Source organism: Talpa europaea (assembly GCF_964194135.1).
Source record: "Talpa europaea genome assembly, chromosome: 11".
NCBI lineage: Eukaryota > Metazoa > Chordata > Mammalia > Eulipotyphla > Talpidae > Talpa > Talpa europaea.
In genome coordinates, this window is record NC_140078.1 from 57,489,242 (window position 1) to 57,511,959 (window position 22,718).

Consider the following 22,718-nt stretch of genomic DNA (forward strand, 5'->3'; position numbering starts at 1 on the left):
GTTTTGCTTTAGGCCAAGCCTGTTTGGGTGTTGACTTGTGAGAGGATGGTCAGTCTTCAGAGTTTTATTAGGAATATATTTCTTTTCCTTTCTCTCTATGTACATTAATTCTACTAAAGATCTTTCACACTAAAAGGATGATTCTTTCCCCTTTAAGTGTGCAGATGGCAAACTGTGTATCCCTTAATAGTTTAGGGTCTTTGGGTACTCCCTCAGTCACCTGCTAACATTAACATTTTATTTATTCCTGCCTAGCTGAAAATACTAAGGGGAAGAATGATACTGTAAGAGAAAACCACCTATATGTTTCTCTGTGAGGAAAGGAACAGGTTACCAAGTACATCACAGAAGTATTTCCAGGAGATGACAAGGAAAATAGCTCTTGCTACCATTTACCTTCTATCTGAACTAATCATTTCTGTCTTTCATGGTGGTCTTCTCTACATCACCAGTGTGGAGTCAGTTACTATACTGGATATAAAGTATTTATATTGACATTTCCAAAATAAACCTTTTGATGGCTTTCTTCAAAAATTACCAGATAACCAATTTATATATCATCCTCATATATATTTTTAGAAAAATGAGGTAAAATACTACTTTAGACTGTAATTATAAATTTCTTCAATCACAAATGGAAAACTTTGCAAAGAAATGTATTGGGGAGAAAGAGAAGAAATGCGCATTTTATGTTTGTGGGTTTTTTTCCTCTTTGTGGAACTAGTATAAAAAGAAGGTCTCAATTTGTGCAGTTTACTGTGTTACCATTTACTTCTCAGTTGAATCTCCTGCATTAATGAAGAGTCCACTGTTGAAATGCTCATGCAATGATTGTATTGGCATGTCACCTGTACCACAGCCCACAGATTTCTAAATGCTCTAGAAATGTTTGCAAACTATTTCTCTTTACATTCCACTAAATCATTCTGTCTTCAGAACCCATAGATGGGGAGCAGGAGATTGGATTCTACATGGAACACTGTATTCCTTCAGATTAAAGGGAAGACATTGAGAAAAGGGTGACTTAATTACTATGTATATAATATGAGGTAGATTCAAGACCCTCCACCCCCATGCTGTTATCCAAATATGCTGAATGGCAGGTGGCCACACCCCTCACTGTCTTGGTCATGTGTCTGGGTTCACACCTTAATTTATACTTCCAAACTCTTGGGCAAGTCTCTTAAATTCCCTAACCTTATTTTCCTCAATTGTAAAATCAAGGTCATTCATGTTAAAGGCAAGATCAAATCTACTTCACAAGGTTGTTGTGATGATTAAATAATAATTTATGTATCTTAGCTCACATGGTAAATCTCTAAGTGAGGTATTTTATGGCACTCCCCATCAGACTATATTGCCAAAGTGACAGCATAAGTGAGAGAAGTCAGAGCACTAGGATCCCACTTTACGTTTATTCAAGAAAAATCTTGACTGGATTGTTTATTTTGTTTTTGTTGAGTCCTGTGTGTTCTTTGTATATTTTTGTGATCAGTCCTTTATCAGCTGACTGGAGTACAAAGATTTTTTCCCAATCAGTGGGGTGTCTCTTGATGACTGGATCAAGAAGATGTGGCATATATACAAAATGGAATATTATTCAGCAATCAAAAAAGATAAACTCGGGCCTCCCAGGTGGCGCAGCGGTTGAGCGCTGGGTTGCGAAGCTGCCCGCAGCCTCTGCGGCGCCGGTTCGATCCCCGGCTGCTCCCTGGCCACCAGAGGAGGGTCCCACATGGCGCGCAGACCTCTCCTGCTGCCCGCTGCTCCCCTCAGCAGTGTACTTCGGTCCTTCTGCCTGCTCTGCTCCCCTCTCTGGCTCTGGTGAATTCTCTCACCCTCCCGCCCTTCTGACTGTACCCAGTGCATGTATAAACAAAACAAACAAACAAACAAATAAATAAAATAAAACATGCCTCTATTAAAAAAAATTAAAAAAAAAAAAAGATAAACTCATTCCATTCATAGCAACGTGGATGGAACTAGAAGGAATTTTGTTCAGTGAAATAAGCCAGAAGGAAAAAGAAAAAAATATCGGATGGTTTCACTTATAGCAGGAATATAGGGGAACCAAATAAGACATCAGTGTAAAACAATAATAACAGTACAAAACACAACAAAGCAAAAATGGACAATTATAAATCAGAGACATCCTGCAGGGGAAGAGGAGGGAGAGGGATCAGAGGGAGGGAAGGAGGAACACAGGGGACAGAGGTGATGGTGCACGGGTGCATTGGGGGAGGAAACTCCATGGGGACTACACCTGAGGGAGTGGAGGGAAGCAAATATTGTTTAAAAATGAACAATGATGTAAAAAATAAAAAAATAATATAAAAAAGAAAAATCTGCTTCACAATGAGATTAACTCTAAGCTCTTTTTAAAAAACATTTATTTATGCATACAAGAACTGGGGTACAGGCCAGAGATGGGGGGGCGGTGAGAGGATTCACCAGAGACAGAGTGGGGAACAGAATAGGCAGGGTGACCAAAGTACACTGCTGAAGGGAGCAGCGGGCGAGTCAGGAGAGGTCTGCAGCGCCATGTGGGTTGCCCCCTGGCTGGCCAGGGGATCGAACTTGTGCTGCAGAGGTTGCGGACAGCTTCATAGGGTTGCATCTTAACCCCTTGCGCCACCAGGGAGGCCCTTAACTCTAAGCTCTTTGAAGAAAAGCCTTATATTCCTTGGTTCTAGCCACTAAATCTAAATGGGCTTTGTGCCAAAGGTCACATATCATGCAGCTTAATGTCACACTTCACCTGTGCATTCATGTATTCATTTGACAAATGTATATAGTGCATGCTCCATGCAAGCATGGATTTAGGTGTGGAAGATTCAAAGTTTGCATAGGATAGATGTGATTTTTGCCCTAAAGCTGCATCTAGCTTTACACTGGTGAAACAAAAGTAGATGGCAAGTATCTGAGATGGAGCAGAGAATTTGAGAGCATCTCATACTTGGTACCTGGAAATTGGCAGGCTTAATTGCTTTGGTGCTTCAAATTATTTCTTTTATGTTCCAGCACTACAATTTGTCTTTCTAGAACTCTCTCCATTCTGCCCTCTGTACCTCAGGTATTCCTTCTTTTCTTGAAGTAATTTCACATTTAAAATCTAAAGTGAGCTAAATTCCAAATCCTTTCCCCTTCTCAACTGCAGGAACTCCTAGAATCCTGAAGGGGGAAGATGGAAGATTCTTAAAACACACGGCTCTCACCCATCCATGTTCCTCCAATGTGGGAGTGGGAGAGGAAGGGGACCACCGATTCTAGGCAACTCTCGGCAAGCAATCAGACTTCTAGAAAATGTAGTCTAGAAGTGGGTAGACTCACAAGGTCAAGCTTGCTTACAATTTGAAGAGGAATCTGTGACTCCACTCTAAGGCAGTATGCAAAATGTGAATTTTTGTGGGAAGATGCATTCAACAAATACTCAAGGGGGCCTCCCGGGTGGCGCAGCGGTTGAGCGCTGGGTTGCGAAGCTGCCTGCAGCCTCTGCAGCGCCGGTTCCATCCAGGGCCCTACATGGCCGGAAGACCTTTCCTGCCGCCTGCTGCTCCCTTCAGCAGTGTGCTTCGGTCCTTCTGCCTGCTCTGCTCTCCGCTCTGGCTCTGGTGAATTCTCTCACCCTCCCGCGCTTCTGACTGTACCCAGTGCTTGTAAAATAAACAAATCTTAAACAAAACAAAACAAAACAAAAACAAAAACAAATACTCAAGCCTTAACCAGATACAGTTTTACTGGGAATATGGCAGTAAACCAAACTGTCAAAGTTCCTTGCCCTCCTGGAGCTTACACTTGAGAGGAAGACATCGACCATCGGTTCAGTTTCCAAGAAGGATGTGATGCAAAAAATTCTCCGGAGTCAAGATGTTATATGTGTGGTTTTCAATGTTATGTACCAACACCACTTTAGGGGAACCTTAACATTTCACATGGTAGAGTCCATGCCTGAGGTTCTGACTCAATGGGTCTGTGTTACGGTGGTTGGTAGAGGTAGGGATGTGTATTTTGAAACTCCCACTCATTTTGACTCAGTCAAGTTTGAGCAGAACTGATTGCTTCTGAGAAAAGGGATTAGAAATAGTTTTTATCACCAAGAACAGTCAAGGAAAATCATTCAGTCACTTCTTTTTTCCCCACAAATAGTACAAAGCAAAGGGATTTTCAATTCTGGATATCCCAAGAGAGAAGTATTAACATTCTCCCCTTATTTTTATTAGCATAGAATAGCACCCTACAAACAATACTTTTAAAATATTTAAATATATGTCTACCTATATGCCTACATATAGGTAGACAATATATGTCTACCTATATGTTTCAGAAAGGAGGGGAATGTATGCAGCATGTGACTTGATATTGCTCCACTACTACCACTACCACTATCTCTACTACCACACATTTTAAATTACATGCAACTTTATAAGTATTCACTTTACAAGCTGGAGGCTTTACAAGAGCTTTCCCATGAAAAACTCCCAAGGCTTTGTGAGGTATTGTTACACTCATTTAAAGGGGGAAATACAGCTTTTGAGAACTCCCTTTGCTCAAGGTCACACAGAGAGTGGACCAGCGGCAATTTAAACCTCAGAATTGGACTTTCCACCCCAACCCCTGTGGCATGCCATCCTTTCGGAATCCCTTCCATTCACTTCCCTTATTTAGCACTTGGGATCTCTCCCGTGAACAAAAATGAGCAAACAAGTTATAAATCACCGAGCAACCAAGAAATTGTTTGGGAGACCTTACCAAAAAGGCTGATTGGGGAAGTTTGGGGGAGGGGGCAGTCATTCCAGCCGTGAATAGAATTATTTCTCTCTGCAGTCCAGTGGATGCACAGGCAACCTAGCTGCGGGGTATTCTCTTTATTCCCGCCCGGGGCGAAACCAGGGGCGGCGGCGACCCCCGGGGCTGCGAATTCCAAGAAGTGGCCGCCGCTCCCAGGTCCCGGTGTTCGCGCCCCGCGCTGCCCGGACGCTAGAGCAGATCCCAGACCCGGGGGCGAACCTTATCTCTGGTGCCCGGCGCGAGTCCATAGGTTTCTCAAGTGTTCGGGAGTCAAGACTGGCTCCAGAAGACTTTGCTGGAAGGGCAGTTAAAAAGCAAGAACCCTTTTAAGCGGAAGACCTGAACTCCCTGTAGTCTCTGGCTTCTAACTCTCGCTTATAGTCTACCCTGCGCCCTAAGAAGTTGGCCCTGAAGTTTAAGGTTGCGGGTGTGTGTGGAAGCTTGTAACGGTGGCGGGGATCCCAGCTGGGGAGGATGGAACAAGGGGACACGCACCGATGCCTCCCCAGGGTCCCCAAAACACTGGCAGACCCCGCTCCAGGCCCGGAATCCCACCCGCGCAGGGCAGGAGGGGAGCTGGCGCGCGCCTCCCGGGCTTGGGGTTTGCGAGGGGAAGGCGGAGAGGACTTGGGGGGTGGGGACGTCGGGCTAGCCAGGTTGGGTGACCGACAGCGTGGCCAGCCACTGGCCAAGGGCGGTCGGGAAGCTTAGGGCTGGCATGAGCGCGTGCGTGTGTGCGTGAGTGTGAGTGCGAGTGTGTGAGCCTCCCCCACCCCCACCTGTTTGAAATGTTTTTAAAATGCCTAAGCCGGACTATGCATGTTTCCAAAGTTGCAAATAATTGCAGGCAACCACGAGCGCATCCCCTAACTCCCGAGGGACTTGCAGAGTCAAGGACACTGGACCAAAGGAGAAATCAGAGGGGTATGAAGAGGGTGTAAGTTGCCTGCCACTGAGGTTCGGTTTTAGGACCCAACGGGAAGCACTTTGGAATCTCTCCCTTCGGGAGGGAGGGGTGGGGCGGGCCGGGCGGCGGGCGGCCGCGGGACGCATGCGCGCGCGTCTGCTCCAGCCGGCCGCTGCGCTCGGCAGCGCGGAATAGAATGAACTGTAACAAAACAAGGCTGGCCTTTGTATCTGCTTAAAGGGGCCGCAGGCGCTTCCCTCCCGAGCCTCCCTCCCCCCAGCCCCGCTCGGCAGCCGCGTCTCCAGGGCTCCCAGCAACTGACTAGAAGGGCTTCCCTGACCCTCGGGAACGGCCCGCCTGCGAGGAAAGGCGAACCGGGCGGGAAGCAAAGAGGAGACACGGCATTTCTAAGAGGCAAGAAAGAAAGGAAGGAAGGGGGAAAAAAATACCCCAAGCAGCGCACAGTGGACTCTGGTCGTGGAGAGCACGGTCGGGCGCCGAAACGTGGACCAGGAGGCACCGGAATGCAAACAAAGCTCGCAGGCGCCTTTGCAGAGCTCGCGGGGAAGCCGAGAAAGTTTGTTTTATGATGGCTTGAGTGCACGAGTGTGTGCAGGGGAGCGAGGTTGCCAAGTTTCTCTCTCCCGTTGCATTATTGGGGGGGCCGGGGACAGGGAGATGTCTCTCCCATGAACCAGCGGAGGCTTGGGGTCTTGTACTTTGGGGGGCACCTGCCTCTCATTTTATTATTATTCTTTTTTTGGGGGGGAGGAGGGGTGTAACTCATAATGTCGAAAGTGATCCAAAAGAAGAACCACTGGACTAGCAAGGTTCACGAATGCACCGTGAAGCGGGGACCACTGGGCGAGCTTGGGGTGACGGTGCTGGGGGGCGCCGAGAACGGGGAGTTTCCGTATGTCGGAGCGGTCGGAGCTACCCAGGCGGCCGGGCTTCCCGGAGGCGGCGAAGGCCCGAGGCTGAGCGAAGGGGAGCTGCTTCTGGAGGTGCAGGGGATTCGGGTGTCCGGCTTGCCCCGCTATGACGTTCTGGGAGTCATCGACAGCTGCAAGGAGGCCGTCACCTTCAAAGCCGTCAGACAAGGTAAGACTGGACGCACCTCCGGGAGGCTCCCCCAGCAGAGGGGAGCCGATATGCGGTTCCCCTCTCCCCCCCAACCCCCCTCGATTTCCCGCTTTCCTCTGTCGAGCGCAGCGTCGAAGGAAATAGAGACCATGCCCCCTGTGGTGGTGAAATACAGAAAGTTGTTTTGAGTTGCTGGCCCACCTGCGTTGGGAAGAGGGGGGCTCCGTTTGCTCAGAGAAACCGGGGCATGTTTTCCACAGGCCTGGTTTGCCAACCTGTTATCTCAGCCACCAAGGGCTGCGCAGCTTTGTCAGCGCCTGAAGGAGAGTTGGGGGACTGAGGCTGGGCAAAGGTGCCAGCTGTCCTGGCTCCCTGGAGCACCGATGCAGCAGGCGCCGCTGCCGCGTTCTTTGGCCACTCGTCTGTTTTCAAACCTGGAGAATGGGTATGAAGGAGCAGATGGTGTATGGTTTTTGGAAAATAGTGTCCACCCACACCTCTGCAGGTGGGTTCGGGCATGACCGCCTGGCAGTTCCTAAGGCTGCCGCCTGAAGATCCTGCATTCTCCCCACAGCTGAATGACGCATATGTCTCCAGCTTGTGGCCCAGTCACAGGGGTGGGGGGTGGGGGGGAGTTATTTCTCTCTCACCGTGAATCAAGCCCTCAGCGACCTTTGCTACTACCACCATCATCATCTTCATCATCACCATAATCGATAATGGTAATCATGATCGCTATTATTCATTGTTAGCTTTCTTTAAGCCAGCCAGACTCCCCTGTAAAATGTTTTATTCACAATTCTAAGAGTGAGTTATTGTAAACTACCCATACTGCAGGTAAGGAAACTGCGACTGATATTGTTTAAATTACTTGCCCAAGGTCACACATACACTAAAAGTGAGGAGTTGCGTCCTGGCTGCAGAGCCTTAAGCCCCAGGAGGAATTGGTATGGGATTACTAACCCCTGGGGACTAAAGGGACAGACTTGTGAGAAGGGAGTGGAAGACAATTCCTTTGTCAGATACCTGGAGAGGAGTGGTGACCTCTTGTAAGAGGCATTCCGTGGCTGATGGTGGTGGGGTTCCTGACTTCTCAGTTTTGTGCAGGCTCTCCCTTTATCAGCTCAACACACCCAACTGCCTTAAAGGGGTTTCCTTATACAACCAAGCAGTGTGACACAGGTTCTCCCCCATGAAAGCAGCAAAGGAGGTGGCAATGTTGAGTGTGGTGAAAAGTTCCCATATGTGCCTGCTGGGCTGGGGGGATGAGCAGCAGCTGGAGGAATGTGTCAAAGGAAAGGAGAGCAGAGATGGTCCTCTCTTGAAACAGGCCTGTTCCAGATGAACCTAAGAGGGGGGCAGGGAGTTAAAGGGGGCCTTTTGGTAGTTTTGGGACTAGAGTGACTGCCACTTAGCGATAGACAGCTCTTTTCTTTCTAATCTCACCCTCCACTTGGACACCTCCTCCAAGAAGCCCTCCAACATCCTTCTAGGAGAAACAAATCCTTCCTCTGGGCTCCTCTAAATATGTACCTTATAGTTTTTTACTTATTCTGAACATGAATTAGGTACTCCCCTCATTTCCATACAAGACAGTAAGCTAACTGAGTGGAGAGACTGTACCTCACTCATTGCAATCTCCCAAGGTTTTCCTTGAGGCCCCAGCGTCCTCACCTGTGTCCTCATCTGTAGACTGGCTTTCTTGTGGGTATTACATAAGATGCTAATATGAGGACAGTGTGCAGAACAGTGTCTGGCACATAGAAAATGTTCAGTAAAGATTAGCTATTATTGTTATATTCAAATTGAATTTGAGCAGTTACTTATGACTAAGTCGAGGATTTTAGCATTAGGAGCCTAGATTATGAATTTAATAATTTGTCTTGGTAGATTTAATAGGGCTGCAGAGGAAGTACTGTGTTAAGGAATTTGATGGGAACAGCTGCAGGTCTCAATTCAGAGGCATATGGAGAAAGGACTGGAGGAAGGCCAGGTAGGGACACCTGCCATTGAGAGACCTGCCTATTCCTCTCTAATAGGTCCTGTATGGGAACTTGTTTTCATTGGGTAAGATGCTGCATATTACTGAACCTTCTACTTCCATCATTTATCAAAGATGTGTCAGGCATTGGCAAAGGATTGTCTCATCAGAGAATTTAGGAAGGATTGGCCAGATAATCAAGTGTATTTGGAAGCAGACTCCCTGGGGTTGCAAGGAAGCTATAGTATCTTTAGGTGTTATTTCCTTCACCCAGAACCCTTCTGTGCACTGTACAGGAGTGTTTATAGCAGGTGTGTGTGTGTACATGTGTGTACGTGTAAATCTATTTGCTCTCCTTTCAATGGGATAGAATAAATATGTGGATGAAGATGCTCAGATGGCCTGGTATTCACTATAACATGAAAGCTACTATTTCACAGCTCTTGGAATGTCTTTATTACAGTAAAGATGGTACTGGAAAACATTTCACCAGTCTTCTGTGGTGAAAAAGACAGGTGAAATTGTAATGAGAATATGATTTAAACTATATGACAGAATTGCTCTTACTGTGTCTTTACTGATGTGCTTTAATCATACTAGGTGGTTCATTTTGGAAGATAGTGAAGGAAAATGTGACTTTTGTGTTGTCTTGCATCCTGAGCTAACCATTGCCAGCGACATGGGTCATTCTGGGTACTTTGTGTGGAAATGTCACGATCTTCTTGTGGGAGAGAATTCTGCTGTTTCTATTTCATGGCAGCTCTCTGGAAAGATGCACAGACCAAAATAGTCTATAGCAAATGGTATTATATGAAGGAGGACTGGATTATGAAGGAATCAAACTAAGTGGCTCTACCATTTCATTTGGAGTAGATTCATTTTATTTTTTTTTTCTTTTATTTTTTACGATTTATTTATTTATTTATTTATTGTTTATACACGCACTGGGTACAGTCAGAAGTGCGGGAGGGTGAGAGAATTCCCCAGAGCCAGAGCAGGGAGCAGAGCAGGCAGAAGGACCGAAGGACACTGCTGAGGGGAGCAGCGGGCGGCAGGAGAGGTCTGCGCGCCATGTGGGACCCTCCTCTGTTGACCAGGGAGCAGCCGGGGATCGAACCGGCGCTGCAGAGGCTGCGGGCAGCTTTGCAACCCAGCGCTCAACCACTGCGCCACCAGGGAGGCCCTGGAGTAGATTCATTTTAAATGGAGAAGACAGTCTTTTGTCACCAAGGATCTAAGAAAAGATACATATATCTTATGTATAGTGTTACTTCATATATGTAATAAAGCAATATATGCTTTGTAGTTATAGATGTTCCTAGAGTAAAATGCACAGATCTTAAGTATATAATTTGATGAGTTTTGACAATTGTATATGCCTGTGTTGTCACCCGGTCAAGATAAGAAACATTTCTATCATCCCATAAATTTCCCTCATGACCTTCTTCAGTTAGTTCCCATCCCCTCCTCCAGAGGCAAGGCTTTGCATGATTTTTTTCACCATGGGTTAGTTTTGAGTGAAATAATGCAGGATGTACTCTTTTGTGTCTGGATTTTTTCACTGTGCAAGATATTTTGGCGATCACAATTCATTGTGTTCTTTTATATTGGTGAGTGGTATTCCATTGTACCCATGTATCAGTTTGCCTTTTTGCTTGTCAGTGAATTTTGAACTATTTATCATTGTTTGCTATTGCTATTATGAATAAAGCTGTTATAAATGGTGCAGTTGCTCCACGTTCTTTATGAATCTTTGATCTTTTGTGTATTTTGAATTTTAGCCATTCCAGTATATGTGGAAAAAGGGAAAAAAGTAATTAAGGAAACTTTGCTATAGGATGCACTGGCATTTATGAAGCACTTGTGGTAGTATGTACTAAGATCTTGGCCAAACAAGTGCTTTATGGGCACTTTGTTCTTCAGGCCTCACAATTGAACTCATGTGTGGGAAAGTGAAGTTCAGAGTGTTTGGGGAACTTTACCAAAATTCATCCTGGTGGTAGAAGTGGAGGGGAACTCAGCTGTGCTGGATCCCAAAACCTGTGCTCCCAATTCCTGAGTCATTGGGTGTCGAAGTAGGGTCTCCAAACCAGTGTTTTTTTTTTAAAGATTTATTTATTTATGCATACAAGAACTGGGGTACAGGTCAGAGGTGTCGGGGGTGAGAGGATTCACCAGAGACAGAGTGAGGAACAGAACAGAAGAATCGACTGAAATACACTGCTGAGGGAAGCAGCAGGTGAGACAGGAGAGGTCTGCTGTGCCATGTGGGTTGCTCCCTGGCTGGGCATTGAACTCGTGCTGTAGTGGCTGCGGACAGCTCCATAGGTTCCATCTTCACCCCTTGCGCCACCAGGAAGGCCCCCCCAAGCCAGTGTTATTAATGTCACCTGAGAACTGGTTAGACATGCAGTTTTCAGGGCTTCGCTCCAGGCTACCAAACCTAAAACTCAGGGAGGTGAAACCCAATGGGTATTTTAAACCCTCAGGTGATTCTGATGCTTGCTCACTATTGACTACCACTGCCCTGAGGAATAGGGTGTCACTGAGAATATGACATCAAATGAGGTAGGTCACCTGAGTTCCAAAACAAGCTCTTTCAGTGAGTGCTGTCATCTCCTGCAAGTTACCTCTTTTGGCCTAAGCATTCTTCATGCAAAAATTAAATGGGCATGGCCCTTGAGGTCTTTCATACTCATGAAATGATGTGGTTCCATGAATAACCCAGACACCAAAAGGTTTAAAATGGTGATTGTAGTTTCCCAAATGGGTAATATGATAGGCCATGCTTACACAATTTCGTAGGTGAATTCTGTGGTTTTGCAGATTATCCAGGAACTTAAACTTGTCCCTCCATGGTTTTTTCAGGCAGAATGAAGACAATAAATAAGATGCAATTTAAAAACCACAACATCACCGCCAGTCGCCTCCTCCCGTCTCTGTAATGAGGGAATTATGACCACATGCGATTGAATATAGTTCTTTGTGTCTTTGTTTTTGTTTTGGAATATATTATGACAGCTCTGTGACAAAATAATTCTGTTTTTACTTTAATACACTGTGTCTTATCTTTGTTGGTTTCCCCCTGAATTCCTGCTTCAGGGTCTCTGGGCTTGTTTACTCATTCCCCCTACATGGTCACAAGATTAACTCTTGCTCTTAGTGACTCTTCTGAGGGACCTTCATTGATGGCCTCATCAGGTGGTGTGCTGTAAATGCTCAACAACCGGCTCTGGTAGAAGAGAGATGATCTGACTTGTAGCATAAATTGAGTTGGGTAGAGAGACATAGACTTCATTTTCCTCAGCCAGCATGAGTTGGCCCCAGCTCCTTGTGTCATTGTGTTTAATATCATCACAACCTTGTCACAATTTCATGTATATCTTAATTTTTTCTTGTTTGTTTCCTCTAGAATGTAAGCTCCAAGAAAACAAGAAGTTTTCCCCTAACTGTTCATTCAAGCGTCTAAAGTCATGTCCAGCAAATCATAGGTGCTTGCAAAAGTCTGTTGAATATATGAACGAATGAACGTTCCATTGTGGCTTCTTCAATAGTCTAAGACATCTCTGCCCCTTTTCTCCCTTTTCATCTTTTATTACTTCTCATTTAGGATCATCCTGATGTATTTGCTTTCTCGTCACCACGTCTCCCTATCAGCTGACTCTGGGTGTCTACTAATTTATAGTGTGCTATAAATACATGACTGACAAGGATTAATGAATTATCTTTAAGTATTTCTGTCTATTGATTTTAACTGGAATTTAAGAAGTGAAATTTCAGGGACCTCCCTGGTGGCACAAGGGGTTAAGATGCAACACTATGAAGCTGTCAGCAGTCACTGCAGTATGAGTTCGATCCCTGGCCAGGAAGCTGACCCACATGGTGTAACAGACCTCTCCTGTCTTGCCTGCTGCTCCCCTCAGCAGTGTATTTCAGTCAATCTGCCTATTCTGCTTCCCACTCTGTCTCTAATGGATCCTGTCACCCCCTTTCACCTCTGGCCCGTACCCCAGTTCTTGTATGCATAAATAAAATAAATCTTAAAAAAAATAAGTGAAATTTCAGCTGTCCAGTAGGCCGGATGATGAGGTCTATTTTCTCTTGATGTGGGACCTGTTCTGTGTCAATCTGCTTTAAGAATGATACTTTACCTCCGTTTTCTTATAACATTGTCCCAGTGTACAGGATTCCCTGCCAATGGCAAAAAAGAGCTTTCCTACAAAAACCAGTATGATTTTTGTCCTCTCTTGCTCTTAAATTGCGCTTTGTGTTTATGTGTCTTTTTTTTTTTTAACTTAAACTTTCAAAAATCAATCTGTTATTGTTCTTGGTGCCAAAAGACCACTCTCCAAAAGATATTTTTGGGTCATACTGTAGAACATTCCACAGCTTTTACAAAAAATAATACAAGGACAGGCAACCCAACTTGTCCATTGTTTCCGTGGCCAACCTTTGCCAATGGCTGTGTTATTTAAAAATAGATTCTTTGACCTTATGATGCAATGGCAGACATTGGCTCACTGCATTTGTTGGCATTCATTACCCAGCTAGTTTTGGAGGGTAGAATTGACCAAGGGGAATTAAGTGGTTTATAGGAGAAAACAATCTGACATCTCCTACCACAAGGGTTTATGTGAAGGATGTTACTTTATAAACGATGGTTATTTAATACAAAACACCATTTTCTGATGTTAGTGGTTCCTCCCTAGAGTTCGTATATATGTGTAACAGGATATACTGATTTTGTATACACTGAGAATAAAGGCTGTCAAATTCGTTAAGGACTGACATTCACATCCTTAAAAAGTGGGTTAGTGAGTTCCTGCCTGTCTCTGTGCAACTCCTATGTGAGATCTATAACCTTGAAAAATCCCTAGTAAACACTGGAGCTTTGCTGTTCTGCCACCCCTATGGATGTCTGCATCAAGGTAGTATTTCCAGTGAATTTGTTTTGGTGTTTGCACAGCTGAACCCCCACGGAGGTCAAAGACACACCTGTGATACTGCATTCTGTTTTATAGTAAAGTGTCCTTGAAGAGTCCATTGTGTTTTGGGTGTCAACATTTCTGAAGGCATGTAGTCAAATTGGAAAGTATTATTTGAATGATCTCTTTTATGATTAATAATCTCATGGGTAAGTAAATAATGGATTGAGCTTTATTATTTGTAATCATTTCTGTAGTCTCTATCTCAGGGTGAAAGTTGAAGTCTTTGTATTGACTTGCAACCCCCCAAATTCCCCCATCCTGCCCTCCCCCCCAACACTTGGCCCATGGTATTCTTTCACTGTCCCTGTCCATGCCCTGTAGTCCCCACTTAAACATCCAGAAGACTTGCTGTCTCCTGAATTTCACATCTTTCTTAAATGTCACCTTCTCAGTGATGTCTTCTCTGGCCACGTTACTTAAAAATGTAACTCCTGGCCTATATTCCCTGTTCCCATTCTCTGATTTATTTTACTCCATAATATGAAGATGACTTCAAAATAACTTCCTTCTAGAATGTAAGCACTGAGAGGGCAGTGCTGTTAAGTTTCTTTTCTCTGCAGCATGCCAGGTACCAAGAAAATTGCATGGTGCAAACTAGATGCTCAAGTATTTGTGGAGGGTTCACCGTCAAATTTAGAGTCAGAACCACCCTCTCCCAAGTTCAGTTTGCTCGGAATATTCTGATCTTTGAAAGTCTCAGAAAGTTGAGTTGTGTCTGTCAGGGAACTTTGCAAAGTCCCTCACCCTCAAATGGACTGTGAGAGGTTCTTCCAGGCGCTGTCAGCTGTGGGTGTGGGATTTTTCTGTTACCATTTCCAGTCTTGTGAGGGTGAGTTATGTAAGAAAATTATATATTCCTGGCTAAGGTGTCAATTTCTCCATTATTGCCAATGGAAGCATTTGCATGTACCTTTAATGAGATGCAGTTATGTTTTCGACAATAAGGTTAATCTTTTAGCCTATTGTAAGAAAAAACTGAAGCTCTCTTTATGGACAGTAGCATGATGGTACAATTAAATGGTCATTATACCCTGATTATAAGCCATGTTTCACAATTATTGCCACATACAGTGTTAACAGGGTTGCAGTTTTGCTTCTAAAATAATCCACAGATATCAGATTGTTGATGTGCTGTCGATTTGGATACAGGCCAACATAGATTAGACTTCAGGCTTTTCCACTTACAGGCTGGTGACTCAGGGCGAGATACTTTACTTCTTTGTGCCAGGATTTCCTCCTCTGAAAATGGGGATGATAGGATAATAGTGATACCTACTTCCTAAGGTTGATGGAGGAATAAAATGAGATTTAAGTACTCCTTCCAGCAGCGCCTGGCACATAGTGAGTGCTCAATAAACATTGACTTCTGTTACTGTGTGAATGTTTCCCATTTGAAAGTGCTTAAGAGTGAAGAAAGAATCTCTTGAGAGATGGAGATTGTGGTACACAGTTCCCTGGAGAGATTTTCAAGTCTAGAAGAAATTCTTCTTTTTCTGCATGATTCAGAGACTGATTTTTTTAAAAGTCGGAGACTGGATTAGTTCAGACAAGCAAGAAGAAAACCTCTAGACCTCACCATGCGTTGGTGGAGGTGTGAGCTGCCTGAACTCCCACATTTTCACTGGTGACAAATTCATTCTAATGATTGTCCTCAGGCTCCAGGTTGTGACAAAGGTTACTGTAAGGCAGGATGAGTCTTTCCCTATTTCCTGAGGGCTGGCAGGCCAGTGTCAGCAAGGATGATCCTTGAGAACTTGATGTTGAGATCCTGAATCATGTTTCGGATCCCACATCAGGAATGGTTGGGGGCAGTGTGGCTTGGTGTTAAAAGGGTTTGGAGTCAGACTGCTTGGGTTCAAGTTCAGTTTCTGTCACTTCTCAGCTAAGTGACCACTGGCACATTAACCTCCCAGAGCATCATTTCTCCCAAATGAAAATGAAAATAATATCTACCTCACAGGGTGCTTGTGAAGATTAAGTGGCAAGATACATGCAAAACCCTTCATACTCTGCTTGGCATGTAAATTGCACTTAACATGTCTACAGAATAGCAGCTGTGATCATTTTCATTTGCAAAATAGAGACCTGTCAATGAGTTCCTCTAAACCTGTGATTCTCAACCGAGGTGATGAGGCTAACCAGCACATTTTTGGTGATGCCTGGAAACAGGCATCAGCATGGGGGAGTAGAGGCCAGGGATGCTGTTAAATGTTCTACAGTGCACAAAGAAACAAAGAGTTATTATCTCCAAATAGCATGAAGTCTGAGGTTGACAGCAGCCTGTACTAAGATTTAGCTTCATGGTTGAGACTGGGAATGTGAATTAGGGGTGGTCGGCCAATAATTATAACTATTATTTATTGATCTGTCACGACAGGGATACCTGAATTAAAGTTTTGTCTGAGTAGGTGATTTCATTCTCATTTTAGCCATGGGAATATTAGCTGAAGAGGTCAAGTAATTTATCCTGGTCCTATTAATTGAAATTCAAGCTCAGATACCTGGTACCAAAATTTTCATCCTAGGTTTCCATGCTGCATATGTGTTGACTCTGTAACTGAGAGCTCCCTTTGCCCGTTGATGACGGGGGTCTATGCACCTCCAGTAGACTGTACCATTGTGCCTGGTGATCCCACTGAAGGTAGTCCTAGAAGTTAAAAATGGATCCCCCCAAGTGGTTCTTAGAACACAGAGTGTGCTGCTGTGTATTTTCGGGCGGTTCTACTTATGGGCTGCCTTACCCTGCTTTTCCCCTTCTCCCGCACCCGCCCTGCTGGTTCCTGCCGCCTCTTCACACTCTCCCTTTTTCACATACATCTTTGTCATGATTCATGAAATCATTTTCATGATTTCAGGTGTCACCATAGTGTCTTTTTATTGTAGATTTGTCCTCTGTCTCCCATACTGGATTCTGTATTTCTGAAGGGCAGTGACCCCTGTTATATGTCTCCTCGTAATCTCTGCCCTCTGCAGGTACTCCAGAAATATCTGTTAACTGAATTCTTGAGGGTAATGAGTAGGCATAACTTTTAAATAAATAAAAATTCTTGTCTAAGATCTTGTTGGCTAGCATATCTGTGGCTTATTTTTAAGGCATATTGAATATACTGAGCCATATGTCTGACTTTTCCGTGATGATTTAAGATGGTTTTCTGCCAGTTGTTGTAGCATTTTGAACTGTAGAGAAAATATTGAATTAATTGTGTGGAAGGTCTTAGAGGGCCTTTATTCTGAGCAGATGTGTACAGTGATTGAGGCTTATGCGATGTGGCCATGGAAGGCATCACTTTGGCTTGATTGAAATAGATCAGTATTTTACCACCTGGATTCCTGGCTGAGTGTTAGCATTTACATCTGACGGGGAGAGCATGTTCATTTCCTCCTCCAGCTATCAGCCTGTTTAAGTCTGTGTGACTTGTTTAAGAATTCAGAACTTAAGATCAAGTTGTTAAAAAAGAACTTTCTTTGGTATTGAAGTGTGTGTGTGTGTGTGTGTGTGTAATAAAAATCATTTAGATTTTTGTTTCTAACCTTTTAAAAACTCAAATAATATCATGACCTTGTATGATTGCCAGTCACTATCCAGTGTCAGCCTGTGCTTCCATCGTTTGTGTTTTTCTCTTGGGAAATTTAATTCCGCCCTACCCCCCCACTGAAACAATGAGAGATGTGAATATGAAAGGGAATTTTATCCACATTGCTCATAATTCAACTTCAGAGAAATGCATGTCTTAACACTCCATTTCCCACAAACATTTATAGATATATAAATGTTTATAATCACATACACACATATATTTTGGTGATTTTTTTTGGGGGGGGAGGGTCTATTTTATATGAAGGTTGCATCATTCAAATTCATGACTTGCTGTTTTGGCAGGATTTTTTTTTGGGGGGTGTTGCCTAACAATATATCATGGGCATTTTTCTACACTACATATGTAGATCTACTTTACCATTTCAGTGACTGTGGAATCCATTTTTGGTTGTGCTATATTAAACCATGGCTTTGAGGATGAAAGTTGTTTTCAGTTGTATCCTATTTTACCACAACACATCGATGAATATCTTTGTACAGATTTTGTTTGGCTAAATGGCTAGAAGTAGGACTTTTGGCTTACATGAATTTCATCTTCTTGAGACTTTTAATACCCACCATCATGTTACTCTTCAAAGAATATGTTATCTTCTATCACTGCTGCCTACCTATGTATGAATGCCTTATATTTCTTAACTCAGTTATAGATTCTACCTAACACTGTAACTGTTTATTTATAATCATCATCACAAATGCAAGTACTGAGCAGGTATTTTTGAAGGCATTAGGGAGAGTGGTGAGGACTGAAGTAAACTGGAAGAACATGTTCTGTTCACCAGGGAGCAGTTGCCACCCAGCTTCATCCTCTTGATCTTTGACCTAAGTTTGCCAGATTTTTCAAGTTTTCAAGAGAATCCATAAGCTTGAATTTCTTCAAACAAACCAACTTTACCAATTAAAAAATGTTGGTTCAAAGTTCTTTCAAAAGCCTGGATAAGCCAAACACAATACATCTGGGAGCCATATTGGTCCTCTGGCAACAAACTTGCAGTTAGTTACTCTCTCACTTTGACATCTCTGGTGCTTCATCTTTTCAAGAACAGTAATCACATTTCTTACTCTCATCTGTATTCTCAAGGTCCCAGGATAGTGACCAACTCAAAATGAGGGTCAATACATATGTGTTGCAATGAATAATAGGTTCCAGAAGTGGTTCAGTTTGTCATTCTAGTCCATATGCATTTATTTGAAGCCCCGCTAGTGATAATTCCCCCATTCTAATTTGGGGAGCTGAGGAAAGGGGATCTTTTGATAACTGACCATAATTCTTTCTTTCTGTCCTTTTTGATTATACTTCTTGGAATATCTTGTCATAGGGTCCTAGTCTCCTGAGTGTTCAAACTGAGTATAAAATGGCATCTTGACATTGATATTTATATTATATAACTATGTAGTGGGAATAGTATACATATAGTATATATTCCGTGCTTGGGATGATTTTACAGTAAAAGATATGACCTTACAAGTAAAATAATAAATGTATTTTATGTATCCCACTTAAGGACTTTTTAACTTGTTTAGACATTTGGTAGATAAATTGGGACTCTAGCCTTTACTCCAAGAGTGGATGTTGTCGGAACATAATTAACCTCAAAAACTGGTGGGCATTTGTTCTTCAGTGCCACTGTTATGTGGTAGAATTTTATTTCTTTTTTAAAAAGATTTATTTATTTATGCATACAAGAACTGGGGTGCAGGCCAGAAGTTCAGTGGGTGAGAGGATTCACCAGAGACAGAGTTGGGGGGCAGAACAGGCAGACTCACTGAAATACACTGCTGAGGGGAGCAGCGGGCGAGTCAGGAGAGGTCTGCTGTGCCTGTGGGTAGCTCCCTGGCCAGGGATCGAACTCACGCTTCAGTGGCTGTGGATAGCTTCATAGTGCTGTGTCTTAACCCCTTGTGCCACAAGGGAGGCCCCGGTAGAATTTTATTTCTTAAAACCCTTCTTGCTTTCCTGCCTGTAGAATGGATTATTCTGTGGTGCACCTTTTGTGGTCGGCACCAGGTTTGCTGCACTAGGATAAGGCAATGGACTCAGGTAAATCAGATGAGAAGTTTAGTCAATACAGTTTTTCGATTAAGGATCTAAACAAGGAAGGGCCTATAAAGCAAAAACTATGAAATTGGCAACAAAAGCTACATGTGGAGTTTAAATTGTGCTAGGCTTGTCTTTATGCTGTCTTCCTATTCTTACCTTCTTTGGACCTCTTCCTTCTCTCCATTCCCCTATAAGAATAAGAACATTCCAATAGTTTGTCTAGGAATTCAAATTTTAGCTGGGATATTCTATATGTAATCCAGGTCTTTGGATGCGAGACAAAACTCGGGAGTTTTCAAGTTTAGACTACCTGTGTCCTAGTATCTACTTCCTTCATTATGATAAGCACATTTGGGGCTCCAGAATCCTCTTAAGTTGGCATGAAATTTGGCTTCTCTCTGCTACTTTAAAATGCTCAAGGATAAACTATAGCAGGAAAAGTTTATGTCCTGTGGTGTTTTAGGCCAGGTGATCCTGAGCTTAGGTCTTAGGTAGAATCTAGCCAGGGTGAATCACACATTGGTGCAGAGCTACTAAACGGTGCAGAGCTCCTATGAAGCCACCCTGTGCATGCAAACTCTTTAGAAAGTAAAAAAGGTTATCACAATATTATACAAGTATCATTATTTATAAGAAAAAAGTCAGAGAGATTCGATTCCCAGGAAAGGATACTTTTTTTTTTTTTTTTGTAGCTATTGCCTATTTAAGTCTCTGTAAGTCTGTGAGAAATGCTGCCATAAGGAAGAAAGGCCCTGGGTTTCTTAAGCAATGTGAATCTGTTTGAGACATTGGAGCTAAAAATACAAGCTCAAGCTATTCTGAAATAATTATCTCAAAGAAAGGCGATTGTGAGAAGAAGGCATTAATGGGAATAGAATAGCTGGTTGTTACTCTCGGAGTCTTTTTGTGATGGAAGGAGACTATCCATGGAGCTTAATGAAACATGGTATATTGCCCTGTTGCCTGAATCCCTGGGGGAAAGGGATTCTGAAAAGGCTGAAGGGAAATTTGTAGCTCTGTGCACCTGTTACCAGGCACTTGTATTCACCTGATGGCTGCTAGCATATTGCAGGCAGAACTGCTTGGAGAAAATGATCAGCTTTGGAAAGTGGTGCACAAATTCACTTTGGTGACTAGAAAGTGCATCAAAATGACCTGGAGAATTTTCAAGCTATGTGCATCTGGGGGTGGCTTCATGAGTGATTCTGACTCATGTCTTCCTGCCCAGCAGGTTCCAGATGCTTCAACTTCGAAGAATGGTCATTACATTACCAGTGATTCAAAATTTTCCAGGGTGTTTATTAAATATTGAGATTACCAGACTCTAGCCCAGAACTATGTAGTGAAATACACAGGGTGGGGTGGACCCTGTAAATCCATAGGTTTAAGAATATTTGTGATGATTGTGGGAAACCCAGCATTTGAGATTCCAGGCTCTAAAATACTGGGATTTTCAATCCCAGTCACTTAATGAAAGACCCCACTCTACACTCAAATGAACATTGACTAGGAGGAGTCAAGAATAAAAAAGCAAATTGGGCTTTTTGAGCTACTACTTCTAGGACGGCAAATACCGAATATGTGTACATGTGGGTGTGCAAGGTCATTTGTTTTCCTTAGGATGCTAGCATGAGTCTGGTGTTTAGGGTACACACTTCTCTCTCTCTTTTTTTGAAGATTTATTTATTTTTATACAAGAGCTGTGGTACAGGCCAGAGGCGAGGGAGGGTGAGAGGATTCACCAGAAGCAGAGCCCGGAGCAGAACAGGCAGACAACAGAAATACACTGCTGAGGGGAGCAGCGGGCATGACAGGAGAGGTCTGCTGCACCATGTGGGATTCTCGCCCTGCTGGCCAGGATTGAACCCGCACTGCAGAGTCTGTGGACAGCTTCACAGCGCTGCGCTCAACCTACTGAGCCACCGGAGAGGCCCCACACTTCTCTCTCTTTTTTTTTTAAAGATTTTATTTTATTTATTTATACAAGCACTGGGTACAATTCTCTCACGGGAGGGTGAGAGAATTCACCAGAAGCAGAGCAGAGAGCAGAGCAGGCAGACTGACGAAGTACACTGCTGAGGGGAGCAGAGGGTGGCAGGAGAGGATTGAGTGCCATGTGGGACCCTCACCCGGTGGCCGGGGATCGAACCGGTGTTGCAGAAGCTGCAGGCAGCCTCGCAGCCCAGCGCTCAACCGCTGCGCCACCTGGGAGGCCCCACACTTCTCTTTTTAAGAGAGGAGAGGAACTCCAAAGCAAAGACAGTTCTATCCAGCAGAACTTTCTGTGAAGTGCACATACTCCTTATCTGTGAGGTCCATTATCTTTTCACAGGCATGTGTGGAAGTTGTGCACATAATATGTGGCAAGTAGCTACATTTCATTAGCCACGCTATGAACAGTTCCACTCTATTTACATAGAATTAATTTAAATTTAATTCTTAAGTAACCATGTGACCAATGGCTACCATATCCGGCTATGAAGGAGACAGTGCCTTTACAAATGGTAAGGATGATCACAGATCTTTGCTGTCTCATTCATTTGCTCCAAGATGGAGAGGCAGGAGTGACACTTTGGCTTGATGCTTGTTAAATGTGAAAGCTTGAGATAGGCAGTTTTTAGTGTCCTTTGATCTTTTTGATTAGTGTGTTTACTAATGACACTTAAGGAAGTGTAGTATATGGCAGTGTGCTGAGTCACCCAAATGTAGTAGATGATATAGAACATATTTGTTCCATGAGGTTAGGAATGATGTTTCTCCTGTGAACTGCTCTTTCTCCACCACTTATAATATGATGGATAGTTGAATAAATGATTTCAGCTTTGAATATTTTATGTAGAAAGGGAGATCTGACATATCTCAGGATGGCAAAACTGTTTTATCATCTTGTGCTTTTGGTTACTAGTAATGAAAATCAACTCAGATGGCTTAACCAACAAAGGAGTTTGCCTGTGTATGTAGCTAAGAATTTCAGAAGAAGGATGGAATTTAGGGCCTCCCTGGTGGCACAGGGGTTAAAATGCAACCTATGAAGCTGTCCACGGCCACTGCAGCATGAGTTCGATTCCCGGCCAGGGAGCTACCCATATGGTGCAGCAGACCTCTCCTGACTCACCCGCTGCTCCCCTCAGCAGTGTACTTCAGTCAGTCTGCCTGTTCTGTTCCCCACTGTCTCTGGTGAGTCCTCTCACCCTCCACACCTCTGGCCTGTACCCCAACTCTTGTATGTGTAAATAAATCTTTCAAAAAAAAAAAGGAAAGAAGGATGGAACTTAAGGTAGGGTTTGATTAGGGCATAGGTCAAATTTTTATGATTTTCCATTAATCCGTAGAAT

At 43.6% G+C, this 22,718-nt stretch overlaps 1 protein-coding gene across 13 annotated transcripts in view; it reads left to right on the plus strand.

The window, feature by feature from the left end:
* Positions 1–6,483: 6,483 nt before the first annotated feature.
* The window catches only part of MAGI1 (membrane associated guanylate kinase, WW and PDZ domain containing 1), a gene marked incomplete at both ends in the record, with an annotated part of 646,110 nt that continues 629,875 nt past the window's right edge, over positions 6,484–22,718 (plus strand). For all 13 annotated transcript variants that reach the window (XM_084248125.1, XM_084248136.1, XM_084248135.1 and 10 more), the window contains one exon: positions 6,484–6,796. In XM_084248125.1, coding sequence (XP_084104251.1) covers positions 6,484–6,796 — 313 coding nt within the window. The remainder of the gene's footprint in view (positions 6,797–22,718) is intronic.